Below are 18,659 nucleotides of genomic sequence, written 5' to 3' on the forward strand. Positions count from 1 at the left end.
GCATATAGTCCTGCTGGGGGTGCCATTGCCATGAGGGGGTGTACTTTGTCTTACATGGTGTTAAGGTCGATGATGTGAGTCAAGTGGCATTAACGTGAATACCAGGTATTCCAGCAGAACATTGCACTGTAACAAAATGATCAATGTTATTTAATTCAACTGTCAGTGGTTTTAATATTGTGGCTGATCAGTCTATGATTTTGCCATTTAGGTAACTGAACCTTTAAGATCAAGCTAACGCTTTCCTTGCTACATGCCTCTTGTTTTGCAAAGTATATTCATTTTGAAAGATGCCTTTCATAGATTTACAGTGACATGACTTAAAAATCAGTCTTCTTAATTATTTAATTTGCATAGGAGAAATCTATCATCATAAATTACTGTATAGATCTGTATATTAAATTGGCACACACAGTATGATAAATAGTCAGCATGAACATTTGTTGAGAACCTCTGAGGCCTCGTAGTTAACCAAAGTCAGTTCACCCCATGTGGTGGCATGTTGTGCTGACCGAAGCAGTACCATATCCAGTAGACGGTCACAGAGACGGCAGGGGGCCCATCACCTCCTCAGCCCAGTGGTAATGAGATGCAGCTCACACAGAGATGTGGCTGCCAGCATCTGTGGCCCAAGCAGAGGTCACAAAGATGAGCACATGTTAACATGAGACCTCCGAGTGGGTGTAGAAAATGTGTACAATGAAGTGTTGTTAGAAAAGTAAAGTCTTCTCCACAGGAATCCACGCCCTGCATCTGTGTGTGTGTGTGTGTGTGTGTGTGTGTGTGTGTGTGTGTGTGTGTGTGTGTGTGTGTGTGTGTGTGTGTGTGTGTGTGTGCATGCGTGCGTGTGTGTCAGAGTCTCCAAAGTGGCTGCTGTGTCAGCAGTACGGCAATTTGAAAATTGCCTATACATATGTATGAATCTTTCTCCCCGTCTTTGTGTTTCCACTTCTCTTTCTTCAGCCAACTCCGTACTGCGGAACAGGAGGCCCCACATGATGATACCTACTGGAAGCCGCACCACTTACCATGCTCTCAGGGGCCAGACCGTGGAGCTTGAGTGCATCGTCCAAGGCCTGTGAGTGATCACGCGTACACATGTTTTCGCCCTCATCAATCAGAAAACTTGAGCCACTCCTTTAAATCAATCTTACCTGACTATCATCCATCTCTCTCTCCTCCTCCTACCTCCCTCTCCCTCTTCTTCTCTCCTCCTCTTCAGTCCAACTCCCAAAGTTTCATGGCTGAGGAAGGACGGAGAGATGTCTGAATCTCGGACCGTTAAAGACATGTTCGACCGCCGCCTGCGCTTCAGTAATATCTCTGAGAGTGATGGGGGCGAGTACCAGTGTATAGCTGAAAATTCCCAAGGGAAGGCCACACACACTTACATTTTGACTGTGGAAGGTATGTCACACACAATCATGCACACACACGCACACACACGCAAATAGGTATATTGCGTGTGAAATAAGGATGATTTGAGCATGTTTTGTGATTTTAAGATACAGTAGTGACTACAGTAATCCAGATTCACAGTTAATCACATCTTCACATATCTTGTATAGACCTTTTCATTACTACATGACTACTGTTGCCAGGGCAACAGCTTTGGTCCCATGGATGTATAAAGACAGCTGAATGCAGCGTTGGAGGTTTGACCCTGTTCATTTTTGTGAAAGTTGCTCAGTGGGGAATATAGCCAAAAATGTTAAACTCTTATGTATAAAATTACCCACATAATCAGTGCACACGAGGGACTTCCACAAGCAGAGCTGATTACTTCCAGTTTAGCGCTCCGCTAACTTAAAAGGGGTTAAAATGATTTAATCGTGTGGTTCCACTAGACTTTCCAAATGTTATTGGATGGAAGGGATCAAATTCTGATAGTAAAACGAAAAATGTATCCATTGATTTACAGACATCTCTTTCACAATGTAAGTCTATGTGAAAGTCTTTTTGGGCCGCATTGCATCAGGTGACAGACTCAGAAGTCCACTGTTTGGCCACTGTGTCAGCAGAGATATCTGGACTTTAAGTCTCTAGTATTGGTCAAAGTCCTGCAGTTTCCATAATGCCACCTGATAGCATCTTTTGATAGATCCCTGCAAAGTAAACATTCACTTCTTTAGAACGTGTGCCCTTGTTTGCAGGCTTTTAGTTAAAAACATGTTCTCTGATCTCAAACTGAGATTCTTGGGTTGATGTCGATAAAGTAATTTTCTTTTAACAAAGAGAAGAAGACATTACACAACTGTTACAAGCTGAGTGGTGCTCCCTGTGTCTACTTAATAGTCCTTGACTTGTAAACTTGAGCGTCCTTTTAAGTACAACAAAGACGTTTGCCAATCAGTTGCTTCATTTTGGAGACTTTGAAAGGTTGTGAAATGTCACTTAAAGGGAAAGTTCACCCCCAAAGCAAAACTTAAGTCTGTTATCTCACCTGTAGTGCTTTTTATTAATCTGTATTGTTCTGGTGTGATTTGCAGAGTGTTTGAAGAGTGTTTGACATTTGAACAACTTAATACCAATGTCTCTTTACAGAAATCATGACCCAGTTATTCAAGATAATCCACAGACCTTGTTGTGAGCAGTTTTTTGTAGGAACTATTTTTTTTCTACTAAACTACACCCACCAACTGTATCACCACGCAGAAAAAAGTTTGCATCTACTCATGCATGAGAAGCTCGTGTTGTGACAGCGCGAGATGTAGACATCAACAGCGTCCTCCTCAGATGAGCTGTAACATTAGCTAACTTAGTGGTGGTAGGTGAGTTATAAGTGCGTTGGTGCGGTTGGCGGTGTAGTTGTAGCTGTTGAGTTTTCACATTAATGTTTTTTTTTTTTTCTTTGGCGCTTTGAGCACTACAAGCTGAGTGCCTTCTAGTTTCATTATATTTATATATATTTGGGAGAAGGCAGACAACTCTGCGGCCGATATCGCCAACATTTGGCAACTCACTCAAAACAGTCTGCACTGATAAATAGCACTACTGGTAAGAGGAAAAATATACTACTAGTACTTTTGATTTTTAGGTGAAATGTCCCATTAAAAATGTTTTGCATATACCGTGTGTAATTATTACATCCTGTCACTTGTAGCGGCTCCCTACTGGATTAAGGAGCCACCCAGTCAGTTATATGCTCCAGGTGAGACTGTCAGACTAGACTGCCAGGCGGACGGCATCCCATCTCCTACCATCAGCTGGAGCATCAACGGGGTTCCCCTCTCCGGTCAGGGTATACACCCAACTGCAAAAACATAACTCAACAAACTTGGGCAATATACATGGACTGATTGCATGTATTTGTTTTTTTTAACAGAAATCGAAAAGGACCCCAGACGCTCTCTGACAGCAAGTGGATCTTTAATCCTAAAAGACGTTGACTTTGGAGACACTGCCATCTATCAGTGCCAGGCCTCCAACAAGCACGGAACCATCCTCACCAACACAAATGTCTACGTCATTGGTGAATGTTTGTTTTGTCACTAAATAAACAAGAGCTGTGTGTGTGTTCTGTGTGTGTCTCATTCCTCTTTTTATGTTTTTGTTTTTCAGAGCTGCCTCCCCAGATCCTTACTGAGGATGGGAGTACATACACATTTGCAGAAGGCATGAAAGCGTCACTGGAGTGCGAGACCTTTGGATCTCCTAAACCAAAAGTCATATGGTGAGGCACATAACCACCTTATTCTTCTCTGCGTTGTATTGCATTATTTTATATTATGTATCCAAGCAAGTTGTCTGGCAGATTTTCATTTTTCACAAATTTCACAGAGGTGATATAATTGCGTAGGTAGCTCCTCATATGCATAAATTAACAGCCAAATACTGTTACATCTGGGCTGTGACTGTGAATTTTGTCAGTGTGGCAGGCATTCAACCAGGCTTTGTTCTTTTCTGTGAAATACGCAAAGTAGCGATTGAACTGGTGAATTCATCAGCGCCTGCAGTAACTCTGCTTGCCAAGTTTCTAATGTGTATTTTTGAGTGCATGTGTGTGTCTTTTCCAGGGAGAGCAGCAACATCTCCTCCCTTCTGGCGGATCCCAGAGTGAACCTGCTCACCAACGGGGTGCTTGAGATCTCTAATGTCACCCATGAAGACGAGGGCCTCTACACCTGCTCTGTGCACAACTCCAACTTGTCTGTCAGTGCCGAGCTGGAAGTGCTCAGTGAGTTCTCACTCTCACACACACACACACACACACACACACAAACACACAATTATTGATTCAAAACTGTGCTCTGAAGCAAATTGTGAAGTAGTGGGCAAAAAAGGCATGGATGCATTGCTAAATAGGCCTACCAGGCACAGGCTAAGGGGCCCAAAGTGGGAGGCCCTCCTGGCCTTAACCTGCAAGATTTCTCAAAATGACTTCAAGAGAAACACAAATAATTACAAAGAGATGCTAAATAGCTGCAAAGAGACTCAAAGCAACTACAACCAGACTCAAAATGACAACAAAGAGACACAAAATGACTACAAAGAGATGTAAATCAACTACAAACACATAAAAGCAACTACAAACATACATAAAATGACTACAAAGAGACACACAGCAACTACACACAGGCACAAACTGACCACAAATACACAAATGACTTCAATAATCCATAAAGAGACTTGAACTGACCACAAAAAGGGGCAACAAACAACCATAGACAAATACTACAAAGAGTCACAAAAACACAGAGAGATGTGCATTGACTACGACAAGACGATAACAACAACGAGAGGCTTAACAGGTATAAAGTCTATGTGGTATGTGCCTATGTCGGAGAGGTGGTAGGGCCTTTTGGATGTCTGTGCTCAGAGGTCTGTTTTCTTATAATCAGCCCATGTGAAAAGTGTTTGTTTTTTTAAAAGTAACTGTTATATTTCCACACTGACAAAACCGTAATGGCCTTGTTCTGTCATGCTTTTACTGAATCGATTTGATCTTTTTCTTTGGTGTCATGGTTTGGAAACATATCTTTAAAGAACAGACACTCTGAGTCAAATTGTTTGACGGTTTAGTAAGCTGATTGGTGAGTCACAGCTTAACACAGTATCCCTGTACGCCAGACAGTTACACAGGGATAACCGTCTTTTAAAGGACAACTCCCACCCTTCGCACAGGGAATTCCAGCTCCCTCCTTCTGTACGGAGCTATAGAAGTAACCTTTATTTATTTATTTTTTAATGATTATTGGACCCTGAGTACTTTTATCATATCTGTCTATTATCTACTTTGCCTGATACACACACGCGCACACACACACACACACACACACACACACACACACACACACACACACACACTGTGGCCCTTGGCAGCTGATGTCACTCGTACCTCATGCAGCTTGAGTCAGCATTGTGTGTCTGCTTGCTTTCTCCTTCAGACAGGACAGTCATCGTGTCACCTCCACAGGCTCTAAAGGTTCTGCGTGGAGACTCAGCAATCTTCACTTGTCTCGCTGTTGTCGACCCCAAACTCAGTCCTCCACAGATTCAGTGGAGAAAGAACGGCAATAAGATCACTGATTCCCACAGTGACGAAAAGTAAGACAAAATTCTTCACATGAGAGATAACAATAATGAGGATGATGTTAGAATGTACAGAGAGGATGTGTTTTTTTTAATCTATTTGTTTGTTTAGTTGTTTTAAGCTTAATTAGGAAGAGGAGATATAAATTAGCTACTGCTAGATACCCAGTCTACATTACGTTTCTGTTTACCATGTAATAATTAGGGATGCACCGATGCAATTATGGGCTGATGGCCGATACCAACGTTAGTTTTGTTTTCTTGTTATTTATTCCCCCTTCTGTGCCGGAAATCCACAGAAATCTTTATTATTGAAAAAAATAACCAAACTGTTTTAAAGTAATTCAGCTATCATTACACTATCTTTGAATGAGCACGAATTTGATCATACAGATTCCTGAAACAATTTTATTTGGATATAACCTTTCATGTGAAAAACAGAATTAAAGAGATAACTTATATCATGATTCCCTCACTGATATCTATTTTTTATTACTGTGTATACATCAACATTTTTTTCATTACTTGCAATTTGTGGGACAATTTCTTGCCAAATTGGTCATTGCCTTTTTGCCTACTGTTTCTGAAAGAAATCAATCCTGCACACGAAAACTGATGTCTAACCAGGTTTTAAAGGGTTAAACTAAACATATCAACTCATAAGCTGTGGGAAAGTCAGGCATTAGTAGTGTACAGCGTATATGGATGAGTAAAGTAAAGGACATATGAAGGGCATCCTGGCAGTTCATCATAGAGTAAGAAACGTACAGGATGTCAGACAATTTATATCTATAGGCCCTTCCTCAACCCTGATGGACCTCTTGGCTCTGCTGGAAGATAAATGGAAAGACTTATGCTGTCCACACTACACGCGACACAACAGGCTACAATTTATTTTCAATGGAAGCCAGTGACATGAAGTGACAAACTGACCCGACTCAGGTTGCTCTTGTCGTTGAGCTGGCCTCAACTTTCTCAGTGCTCCAATGATGCAGATAAGCATCAGCCAATCCTTTGTTTGTGTTTCTAGCTGTTATTTAGCTTAATTAGCTGATGCTATGCTAGCTTTATGAGTACATAAGGATGCAATGGGCCAGTGAAATGTTATAGTAGGGCCTAGACGCTGATTAAAGGCATAGATATTTTTATGGCCAAATACAAACTCAAGTTGCCATTCGGTCTGAGGTGCTTTGTAGCAGACACACACCTATGACGATGTACCTGCGTTAACAAGCTCTTAAACAGCAACACAGTGTTATATTAGTTGGTCATGTTGTAGTGTGAACACAGCATTAGAGGTAATGAGAGGCTGTCACAGTTCCAAACACATTTTCTGTTGTACACAAGCGTTGGGATGCCATTACTCTCGAGTCCCCTTTTTCAACCTGCGCAAAATTGATATGACACAGCCGGGAACCACTGGCCACTGACATCAGTGTGTGTCATCTTATATGCCATTAGGCTGCGGTCAACAAGGCAAATATTGGCACATACAGATGTTCAGCTGATTATTTGGTGCATCCCTGGTAACACTGTTTATCTGTATTGTTCCTTTTACATAAGCAAACACATAAATAGTTGACTTACCATGGTGAAAAAATGCAGGAAAAAAAAGGAGAGATAATGCTGAATAAAAGGAGGTAATCATATTAAAAATGGGGAGAAAGATGAGGATAACAATTCTGACATTGTTTCCTCAGATACACAACTGATGGACCAGACTTTAAAATAACTAACGTGGACGAGGATGATGAGGGCGTGTACACCTGTCAGGTCATGACTACACTTGAAACAACTCAAGCCAGTGGCAGCCTCACTTTGTGGGGTAAGACCACTCATCATTTACTCTGTGATGTTCAGTCATTTTAGAATATGTTTTTCCTGTCTGAAATAAGTAGACAGGCAGGAGGTAGTGATACTACTATTGTTATTGTCCCCTCAGATCGTCCCGACCCTCCTGTCCACCTCCAGATCACTGATGCTAAGCATCGTACAGTCACCCTCAGCTGGACTCCGGGAGATGACCACAACAGTGCTGTGCAAGGTATGATGCAGACAAACACACACACATACTCATTCTTCCTGATTTTCTTCACTTCAATGCTATAACTGTTTTTGAATGGATAGACATGAGATTTTGTGGTTTTAGAAAATTTCCTCTGCTGTGATCTTGACTTTATCTGTAGTTCAACCAAGTAAGGATATGCACCGACTTAGACACACACAGACAAATGCAAACATAGAACTTTTCATCTCGTCTAACTCTTATTCTCAGAGCAACAAGCCCATATCATTTATCTCCCTCTGGCGAAATGAAAGGCTGCTCCGTTTTCATTACTTGGACAGGATTATTATTTGATCTGCAGCGTCAGACTATTGTGAAGCTCAAAGCATCTCAATATGACTTTATCGCCAATGAGTGTTTATTTATGTTTCTATTGCTTCCTTATTGTTTACATCCTGTCTTTCTCTGTCACTCTCTCTCTCTCTGCAGAGTATGTGGTTGAGTTTGAGAACCAAGCTGCAAAGGAGAGGGGTTGGGAAGAGCTGAAGCGAGTAAGAGGAAACAAGGAGCATGCTAGCCTCCCTCTGTGGCCCTACATGTCCTACCGTTTCCGGGTCATTGCCATCAATGATGTAGGAATGAGTGGCCCCAGCAAACCATCTGAAATCCACAACACACCTGCTGAAGGTCAGAGCCAGCGTTTTAGGGAAGCATGGAAACACAAGGAAAAACATAATAGAACAAATGCCTGGTCACCTGTGCTCTCATAAAAATATTATACTGATGGAAATACCTGCCAGCTCATTAAGAGGACCATTAATCATCAAATGACTTCACAAGTTCCATTTTTTCCCAGTATTGCCACAATTTATCAACCCGCAGATTTAGCAAAAAAGTCATTCTCTCCATACTTTGAACAACTGTCACGATATCTATCCAGTCAGTCTTTGTTGAAGATTCAGTCTGTAACCATTTTCCTGTTACAGCTTTTTTGCTGGCAGCTAATAATGGACTACGTTAGATTCATGATAAAAGGATACTGAAGAAGAAGAAGAGGGGGTTCAGAGAATTAAGTTGAGAATGCCCAATCAAAAGTTGGAATAGGATGGAGTGCCGGACTCCATGCATTTAAAAAAGAGGGAAAAAACAACTTATGTTCTGTAGTGGAGGTATTTTTGCAGAAAGTGAAGAGATTAGTGCTACTTCAACTCTCCAAGGAGCGTGTGTTTCTGTGTGTGTGTGTGTTCAGAGAGAAACCGAGTGAAGAGGGAGTAAAGTTGGACAATTTTATGCAATGTTTCTGCAGTTATTTATACTTAATCTGAATGCTGCATTGTCACCTTTTGTCCTAGCCCCAAACACCAGTGGTATTTACTAGAGCATAATTAACCTTTCCATTGCTGTATGCTGTACAGTGAATTATGTGAAAAAGAAACTGTGATATGAAATTGATTTGTCAGTCTAGTTTTTGATTTAAAATAACACAATTTTTGAAATAATAAAATAATATTAAAAAACATACAAATATTATTGTAATATGAAAACTATAATATTATAAAATTGAAGATAGTATATAATCGAAGAAAATGAAATAACTAATTAGTCTGTACATTTTGGCACAAAATGTGCGTAAGTGTGCATTGGAAACCAATTGAAAAATGCATCAGTGGATTTTAAGATTAAATTTCTTCTTAAGAACAGATGGCGACTGAGGCTCAATATCTTTAGATGATATTTGTCTTGTACCAATAAATATTTCCCAATAGATTGTAGTGAATGAACAATCAGTTCTGTCATGTATATAATCTGTATTGCTTGTTTTGCCTCCTGCCAATATGATTAAATAGCATGACAGCTTCAAAATATGGTATAGAAATGTTCTACCACATTTACTCTAACATAGACCCCTTCCCCATCATCTGTCTGTACAAACCCCCCCCCCCCCCCCCCCCACCCTTCTCTCACAGTCCCAGACAATAACCCTGAGGGTGTTAGGAGTGAGTCCAAAGAGCCAAACACCTTGGTCATCACCTGGCAGGTACATCTGTTACCTGAATATATTACTTTTCTGAAGCAGCATCAAACACATTTTTCTAAAGGGCTTGTGCATTATTGGTTGCTGTCACTGCAGGAAATGAACACACGTAACTTCAATGGACCTGACTTCAAGTACCGGGTTCTGTGGCGGCGAGTGGTGGGCAGCGGGCCCAGCTGGCACACCAACTACACAACCACACCATCACTCACAGTCAATAACATCGGCAACTTTTCTGCCTTTGAAATCAAAGTTCAGGCTGTCAATGAGAGAGGAGAGGGACCTGAGCCAGACCCCATCATTGGCTACTCTGGAGAAGATGGTAAAATATAATTCAGAAATGTGTTGCTAAGCAGTTTTTCAGCAACTTTTCTTTAACTGGGAGTATTTCTACTTGGTATTCTGTCTCATTCATCACTGTCTGCCATTGTCTCTCAGTTCCACTGGAGGCTCCAATGGATGTGGGTGTTGTACTGATAAACAGCACCACCATCAGAGTGAACTGGGCAGCAGTAGACAAAGAGAAGGTCAGAGGACACCTGCTCGGATACAAGGTACTGATCCTGTTTCCGCTCTGTTGTTTGGCCTAACATATTCAACCCCTTTCCTCATGAATAATGCATGCTTTTGGTTTACAGCGGTGGCAGCCAGATCTTAGCTTGGCAAGAGCTTCAGAGTTCTCTTTAGTTTCAAGGTTGTGACAAGTAGAGGCTTTTTTATTTTTTTATTTTAGATAATCTCCCCTTGAGAATGCATAACACTTTAGTCACACTGCTTCTCTTTCTCTCTTTTGAGCCAATGATGCATCCTCCATTTAACATTCTAGCCATACTTTAATCTTTTCAAAATGCTTTTAGAAAGTGGAGTTTTAAACATATACTATGCAGGGTAGACAATGTATAGACTCACACAGAAGTAATCCCTTTCAATTATGATTTATGACCTGCAGATTGCAGTGTATTTTCCTGCAGAGACTTTGCCCTCTGCCTGTATTTTCTGTGTTCGGGACATTTGTGGGCGTTGCCAGACAGTAAACAGCAGACATCCAAGAGACAGAGCTGCTGAAAAAAAAAACTGCAAATATAGTGAGGCAAAAAGCCAAATGAGAATGAGTCTGGGGCTGGCTTTTAGTTTAATTTTTTTTGCTTACAACTGTGTTTACAAGCAGTAACTCACGTTGTGCATTGTGTGCATGTAATACCATAAGAAAATGCCTCTTGATGTGAAATAAATTAGTTCTAAAAAAAATGAATGTAGCTCAGAAGATAACCCATGATTTCCTTTGTGGGTCCAGGTGTACTTGACCAGAACTGGCTCCAGGGGCCACCACCAAGGCCGGAGGTCCAAGGAGCCAGAGAGCACTATGGTGGTGGCGACTGGAGCCAGCGAGGAGAAGAAGGTGATCAGTGGTCTCAGACCATACTCTCACTATGACCTGGCAGTCATGGTATTCAACAGCAAGGGAGAGGGACCCCCCTCTGAGACGCTGTCCTTCAACACTCAAGAGGGAGGTAAGAATGTCAAGTAGAGGAAAAATCAGGGGTTGGAGAGTGAAGGGCGACAAGCCAGGATATTTAAAAAGCAGCTACTTGCAGTTAGCAGCTAACTTAAATTATGAGAACTATGGCCCGCAAATTGGAGAGACACTGAAGTTCGGGAGCTCCTTACCCTCTGAGCAGAGGGCGAGGTCAGCCACACTATATCAAGGACGGTAAATGATTGTTGTTAACATGTTATGCCAATGTTATTGTTTAGATAGCACTGCGGACGCACACATTATATGTCACACGAGAGGCCGACGATGTTATGTTAAAGGTCACCCCTATCTCGCCTGTTTTGCTTCTGCAATGCCGGCATGCTATCTGAAATCACAGACGGGGCCACATGATGCCATCGTTGTTTTGTTTTGTGGTAAAATGCAAAGGCAGTGCAAAAAAAAAAAAAGACTTTGCAGCGGCCCTAAAGGGTGATCTCTGTTAAACAGCTTAGGATAAAGTGGGTGAAACTGTTTAATTACAGACAGGGAGAGACAAAGATGGAGAAAGACGGGAGGAAGGGAGGGCTGGATAGTGGAGGAAATGACACCGATAGCTAGATATTGAGTGGGTAGAGAGGAGCAAAGAGAAGGAGGGTGAAATTGATGCAGGGATATTAAGCAAGCAGCTGTTGGGTGAAAATGGGTGACAGTAGATCAAAATAATTTAGTTATTCCTTTTAAGCCAAGTGCATTTAATCAGCCTTGTTTGTGTTGCTGCTAGTTCCTGGTCCTCCCACGTCCCTGATGCTGGACAGCCCATCAGAGACAGAAATGACCCTGCACTGGACACCTCCTGGACAGCCCAATGGAATCCTCACTGGATATCTCCTGCAGTACCAACAGAGTGAGCGTCATTTACACAAAATAACCAACATCAGGCACATAAATTCTTCTGTTTAATATTACTGCTTCTATGACCAATTCAAAGACATCAGTACATCAATAGTATGTATGACACCAAACAATACGTTTACAGGTAAATCAATAACACGAGATAAATGTCGAAGCATATTCTCCTAATGATGCTCATCAGTCAGTCAATGTGTCACCCATAATGATGTGTTGAAGATCACATTGTGATTGAATGTTTTTTCTGCTGTGCTGCGGTCAGTTGTGGAGAGTGATGACAGCCCCATGCAGGTAGAGACAATAGACCCCACAGTCACCCACCTCACCCTGAGTGGCTTGGACCGCCACAGCCCCTACCGTTTTTTCCTGAGGGGGCGCACTGCTGCAGGGGACGGAGAGCCCATCATGAGGGACGGCTCCACCACGCTGGATGGAGGTACAAATCCAATTTACCGAGGTCTTCACCATCATACATCTGAGAAAAACAGGACCAGATTGTTGTAGATCGAGAGCTTGATTTCCTTGTCTGAATGTTTTGCAGTGCCCCCTGCCAACATTAGCCTAACCGTGGGGGAAAACTCAGTTGACCTCAGCTGGGTGACCAAGAAGAGACACAGGAATGTTAGCTTCCAGATCCACTACCTCAAAAAAAATGGTATGGTATCTACGCTAATGAATGCATGAGGAAAACCTCGTTATTTCCAACCTCTTAAAACCATTAGTCCATTTTGGGAATAGTTTCACAAACGATAAAAAAGAAATCAAGGTTTATTTCATGTCTCGGCAGATGGCAGTAATTGGAAGACAACGGAGGAGGTGAACTCCTCTCAGTCTTTCTACCGCCTCCAGGGCCTTACTCCTGGCTCTCATTATCGTCTACGCTTCACCTACAGCAACACCACCTTCTTGGAGACTGACATCGAGACAGAAGGAACAGGTACTGTGAGCACTCTGGTTCCATTCATCCTCTTTCTTTCATCTTCTCTGCTCTCTCCTCTGGGCTTCCCACATCTAAATATAAAGCCTGATCCTACAGAGAATGTCTTGTGGTTCTCTCTGCTGCCTGTGAAGTGCTTTCAGAGACTCATGTGAAAAGAGAGCTTGGTTAGCTGTATGAAATGATCCATTACGTCTGTTTGTTTGGGAGTATTGTGTTGTATTCTTATTGTATTCTTTGGTTCCCCTGTGCACTGCCACCATGTCAGCATGCATAATGCTCTGTCGCTTTCACTCTAGATTCTTCTCTCTCTTTTATCTTGTTTCTCTTACCTTTTTCATCCTTTCCACTTCTCTTGTTCTTCATCCAGTTAACCCATTACAAAAAAAAACTCCCTTTTCTTTCCGACTTCCTCTGCTTTTCCCTCTGAAGGAGTGACAGAGGTGCAACCGAGCTTTGCAACGCAGGGCTGGTTCATTGGAGTGGTGAGCGCCATCGTGCTGCTGCTGCTGACACTGCTCATCCTCTGCTTCATCAAGAGAAGTAAAGGGGGAAAATACTCAGGCAAGTACAGTCCAACATGATGACTGTAAGGTTCCATCACAATGTTGAACTGTTACAAAGAAAATGGTTTGCAACAGCGGCGATAGACGTTGCCGGAGGCAATGTGTTTTCGGGTTGTGCACGTCCTACTCACATGAACGGGATATCTCAAGACTGCCTTGTGGGATTTTCTTTAGATTTGGAACAATCACTTGGACTCCACCATGAACTGATTAGAATTTGTTGGTCAAAGGTCAACGGTACTGTGACCTTGCATCCTTCTCATTATCGTGAACGCGATATTGCAAGATGGCCTTGAGGGTATCTTCTCAAGTTTGGCACAAATGTCCAATTGGATTCAGGAAAGAACTTAGTGGAATTTGATGGTCAGTGGTCAAAGGTCAAGGTCACTGTGACTTCACAAAACATGCCATATCTCAAGAATTCATAAACTAATTTTGACAAAATTTCACACAGATTTTATAATGGGATGAATCGATGAAGTTATGACATTATATCTCCAAAAGATCAAAAGTCAACTTCACTTTGATGTCATAATATTCTGCAAAAATACTTTTCTGGCCATTATCCAATGTCATACTAACTCAGAAACAGAAGGGAAGCCATTTGGTCAGATAATGCATTGGTTGACTTTAATCTTGAGTAATCACCTTGAAACTGTGCTGATTGCACAGGTGTTTTAGAATATGTAGCTTCTTTGCAGCAACATCCATACTGGAAGCATTGTTAACTAATGGCTACATATGAGTCTGGACAGACATGGATGTAAACTGTAACTGCAACTTGACTGGTTCATGGAGACATTCAACAGTAGGGCAATAGTTCTTGCTTGAAGAATATACCTAATACAGTCTGTCCTGGCGCCTGTTTGTCAGACAACTGCTGTGTCACCCTCTACATGAGCTTTTTTTGGTTGAGACGGACAGTCTGGAGCCATAAAGCTGTCTTATAATGAAAATGACACTGCGGTAGAAGACGAAGCCTTGCAGTTACAGGAATGCACCACAGTAAACAAGATTATTCTTACTGGAAAGAAGACATTGAAATAAAATTGCACTGTGTTTATAATTCTCTCCAAACAGCTCCCTGTGTGATCCAACTCCACATAATTGACCAGTTCTCACTTGGCCAACCCTCTCCCTCACAGCCTCCACATCAAACACATACTGAAACAAACCTTTAAGCCTGCACTTCCTCACTGTGACAGTAAGAGGCTCTGCCCTGAGAGGAACTGTGAAATAATAATCACAAACCACAAGAGTAACTGTAACCTGCAGGCCACTATCTGAGTGGTCAGAGGAAAGCAGCAGCCTTTCATCCCTCTCCACACGAGAGGAGAAACAAGTGGCTGGCTCCTTTTAAAGTAGTCTTAATTGTCTGTGCTAAAAGCAAGGACTAATTGAATAATAAATCCAACCATAACCCACTGGCATTATACTTCTGAACAATTAATTATTTAAATTCTTTAGGATTTCAACAGTAATTTTCAGAGTGGTATCCATTACACTCAAAGTCGGATGAGAAATTAATTCAACATCAAACTCTAAACCACATAAACAAACAGATTCTGTCTACAGATAGTCACAATCTTTTCTCTCCACAGACACAGACGTCTCTTTTTCACTCGGTGTTATCTTGTTGTGTGACAGAATGTCATTATCGATGTCTGAGACAGTGGCTTAGAGAGAAACATGGTTGAGATCGTACTGATAATAAAATCCAATAATCTCCTTTGCAGTGAAAGATAAAGAAGATGGTCCGATGGACTCGGAGGCACGGCCCATGAAAGATGAGACTTTTGGAGAGTACAGGTTTGTCATCTGAATGCACATTGTCTCCTTGGGTGTTAGATTATGTTTCTATACTGCAGATCATTAAATTTTTACTCCTGGCACAGCCCTGATTCCCTCAGCACTGTTTGCTTTTCCTAACCCTTTGTGTTCCTTTCTTTGTCCCTCTTTTTTCCTAATGCTTGCCCCTGCTATGCAGATCTCTAGAAAGGTATGCTGTGATGTGATTTGCAATCGGAAACCTCTTATTTACTATCCCATGCCAATGTCTTACTTATCTGCTGACTTTCCTGTGATATATGTATTTGGTATAATCATAAAGTAGTGTGTTGTAGTAGGGCTGCTTGTGTTTCCCTTATCAAGTAATCTGCTGGTTATTTTTTTCATGAATCATGTGGTCTGTAAATAATTAGAAAGCAGTGAATAATGCTCATCATGATATCATAGAGCCCATGTTAACTTCATCAAAGGTCTTGTTTTGTTCATCCAAATCCCAGTAATACTAAGTTTGTAAGATCATGTAAGATCACGAAATTCTAGCATTTTATAAAGTTTTTCTTGTTTTTATGAAAAATTATTTTAAGAATTATGCACCGGCTATCAACTGAATGAATACTGAATGAATCGTGTACTTGTTGCAGTTTGTATATGATGTATTTTAATATTTGCATATAGTAGGCTGTTTTTTGAGGAAAAGCTTGCTGATTAAAGATGTGACCAGATCAAAGGTCCAGTATATAGGATTTAGGGGGCTATATTGGCAAAAATAGAATATACAATGATAAATGTGTTTTCTATATTATATAATCACCTAAAAATAAGAATCATGTTTTCATTATCTTATCCTGTTGATATCAACATAGGGAACAGGTCCTCATCCAAGAGTCTATAATGTTGCACTTTTGTGTTTCTATCAAAGCCCAGAATGGAAAAACCAAACTCTGGCTTTAGATAGGGCTATTTAGGTTTTTGTATTTTCACCTCCTGATTGTCTAGATCTTAATTTATCAGAGAAATAGGTCAGCACACAGAAGCAGGTGCTTGGCTAGCGGCCTTACTGCTATGAGCTGAACAGAGAAGCACTAATTTCTGAACTGACACTGTTTTATTTAAAATTTTTAAGGTGTTGGGCTAGCCACTTCTCTGCGACAAGACGAACAGCATATGAAAAACACTGATTGGTAACATGAAACTGCTTTAGTGTTTTCACTGGTTTAAATCACCCTGTTCAAATTCAGCTCCTGGTTAAAACCTTCGAAATGGTGTACTGGTAGAAGTTTCAGCTGATTGCAATCTACAGTCTTCACTGCTAGATGCCACTGAAGCCTACAAACTGGACCTTTAATTGTTTGCATGCCTTATGATAGTGCTCGTTTTTTTTTTACCTTCTCTGTGCTCTCACATACTGTAGTGACCTTGAGGAGAAGCGCACAGCCAGCCTGCCATCTCTGGGTGAGGAGAGCAAGCTGTGCAGCGAGGACAACCTTGACTTCAACGGCAGCAGTGCCATAACCACTGAGCTCAACATGGACGAGTCTCTGGTCAGCCAGTTCAGTCGGCCCAGCGAGGGCCCAGAGGTGCTGCATGGCCTGCCAGATATCTCCCCGCTCAACCCCACCACCATCTCCTCAGCCACCAATGGCATGCCCAACTCAGTCACCATCCTCGATTAACCACCAAACATCCACCGGGGGCCATCAGACCAAAACATGTCAACACATACAGTATGTGCCCATATGTACCTGTTCCCTACTGACCTGCTGATCTGTAGTTTAACGACTAATATACAATCAATGTATTGACTCTTCAGATGCCCCTGGCAGTCATCTGATCGACTGGACTGTTTTGACCAAAGGAGTGTCCAAAGTAGTGGACAATGTGATACCAGTTTGACTGACCTGATGATGTCTTTTGACCCCTCCATTTATCTGTGTAGTTTACAACATATCTTAATGACTAACATTCATTTCTCTCCCTTTCTTCTCTTTCTTTCTCTCTGCAGGCCGCTCGATAGAAAGATAAAAGACAGAATGTTGTATAGGTAGAATATCAGGGGGATTTTAGGTGTGGTCCTAGAGAGATGCAGAGTAGTGCGTTGAAAGAGGAGGATAATTATAGAGATAAGTGTGGGGAGACAGACAGCAAACACTGCTGTAAAAAGTCTTAGATATTTATCATGCCTTATGTTATTTCGCACATTTGTGCGTCTTATGCCATTCGATTGTACTTTCCAGTGACTTTTTTTTTTTTACATTTTTTTTAACAAATGCGTTCATTATCTGCCATTTTTTATTTATATCATCACTTTTTTCATATTGTTTTCTACTCTATTTATATAAAACTTCTCCTTGTTGACATATTCCACAGATCAAGATGTTTTCATTGAAACTAAGTGAAGCCAAGTTTCTTACTATAAATAACATTGGATGCATAAGGGGAACTTGCTGTGAACATGCTGAGTAGCATCTGGTGTATATAGCTGCATCTACATCTATCTATTTAGCCATAATACAGTATTATAGATATGTACATGCTCCTTATAAGTTCCTGTGCCTGCTGGGTCTGCATAGAGCACCAGATTGATGTCATTACTCTCTCGCCTTCCCACCAGAAGTGTAATGTCATTATTGGAAATGATATTGTAATTATAATTTTTTTTTCGTCGAGACCTATGTGTAGCTTTCTATACGTGTCCTTGTCTCTTTCTACACTGTATTAAAAAACATTGTTGTCTCTAATTAACAATCTTTTCATACCTGTCCATCTCATACTTCACAAACAATTTGAGGAGCAGTATTTATGTCTATTTACAGATCAGAGAGTGGAGTCTCTTGTGGGCAAACACTCATGTTTTATTTTCAGACAATGCAAGCTGATACTGCAGACAGGCGATAATGATTGCCAATTGATGTATAATAAAAGCAAGCAGTTGGTATTTACATCAATCACAGAGAATGTATTCTTTTCAGAGCTGGGCAGACATTGTATTTACATGCTACTGATTAAAATAAAAAATTGAGCTTACAAGGTACTGGAGAGATAAGAGTGGTTATGAGATGAACCGTTTTTTTTTTCTCCACAGAATGTAAATACGACCCCTAAAGATTGTTTTGATGAACCCAACCATGTTTGATATAAAAATGTGAAAAATGTGCAGGTTTGAAACCACTTAATTTTAAAGTGTTGCAAGTTTTCCTTCTTTGTACTATTGCTAAAAATTCCCATTTTTTGACAAATGATTTTGGAGATTTGGCTGTTATAGCAAAAAAAAAAAAAAAAAAAAAAAATCATGGTTCAAGGGAAAAAAATAAAAAGTAAAAAAAATCCACATTGTTCTGTAGATGTTTGCAAACATTTAAAAATCCAAAAAACGTACATTAGTGTCATTTAGTGATAGTAGTAGTTCCATT

General features: G+C 41.0%; 1 protein-coding gene across 4 annotated transcripts in view; it reads left to right on the top strand.

Annotated features, from left to right (window-relative positions):
- The window catches only part of l1cama (L1 cell adhesion molecule, paralog a), a 52,262-nt gene extending 34,072 nt beyond the window's left edge, over positions 1–18,190 (top strand). For 3 of the 4 annotated variants that reach the window (XM_042491480.1, XM_042491479.1, XM_042491482.1), the window contains 22 exons: positions 964–1,078; positions 1,223–1,407; positions 3,104–3,235; positions 3,326–3,472; positions 3,562–3,673; positions 4,017–4,177; positions 5,388–5,547; positions 7,233–7,357; positions 7,475–7,576; positions 8,027–8,224; positions 9,505–9,575; positions 9,669–9,894; positions 10,011–10,126; positions 10,867–11,083; positions 11,831–11,953; positions 12,221–12,394; positions 12,500–12,613; positions 12,746–12,895; positions 13,328–13,459; positions 15,198–15,270; positions 15,449–15,460; positions 16,661–18,190. In XM_042491480.1, the coding sequence (XP_042347414.1) occupies positions 964–1,078; positions 1,223–1,407; positions 3,104–3,235; positions 3,326–3,472; positions 3,562–3,673; positions 4,017–4,177; positions 5,388–5,547; positions 7,233–7,357; positions 7,475–7,576; positions 8,027–8,224; positions 9,505–9,575; positions 9,669–9,894; positions 10,011–10,126; positions 10,867–11,083; positions 11,831–11,953; positions 12,221–12,394; positions 12,500–12,613; positions 12,746–12,895; positions 13,328–13,459; positions 15,198–15,270; positions 15,449–15,460; positions 16,661–16,922 (3,107 nt within the window). In that variant the 3' untranslated portion in view covers positions 16,923–18,190. The remainder of the gene's footprint in view (positions 1–963; positions 1,079–1,222; positions 1,408–3,103; positions 3,236–3,325; positions 3,473–3,561; positions 3,674–4,016; positions 4,178–5,387; positions 5,548–7,232; positions 7,358–7,474; positions 7,577–8,026; positions 8,225–9,504; positions 9,576–9,668; positions 9,895–10,010; positions 10,127–10,866; positions 11,084–11,830; positions 11,954–12,220; positions 12,395–12,499; positions 12,614–12,745; positions 12,896–13,327; positions 13,460–15,197; positions 15,271–15,448; positions 15,461–16,660) is intronic. The other variant, XM_042491481.1, reaches the window with a different exon arrangement.
- The last annotated feature ends 469 nt before the right edge of the window (positions 18,191–18,659 follow it).

The sequence above is a fragment of the Plectropomus leopardus genome, chromosome 8, assembly GCF_008729295.1.
Source record: "Plectropomus leopardus isolate mb chromosome 8, YSFRI_Pleo_2.0, whole genome shotgun sequence".
Lineage (NCBI taxonomy): Eukaryota > Metazoa > Chordata > Actinopteri > Perciformes > Serranidae > Plectropomus > Plectropomus leopardus.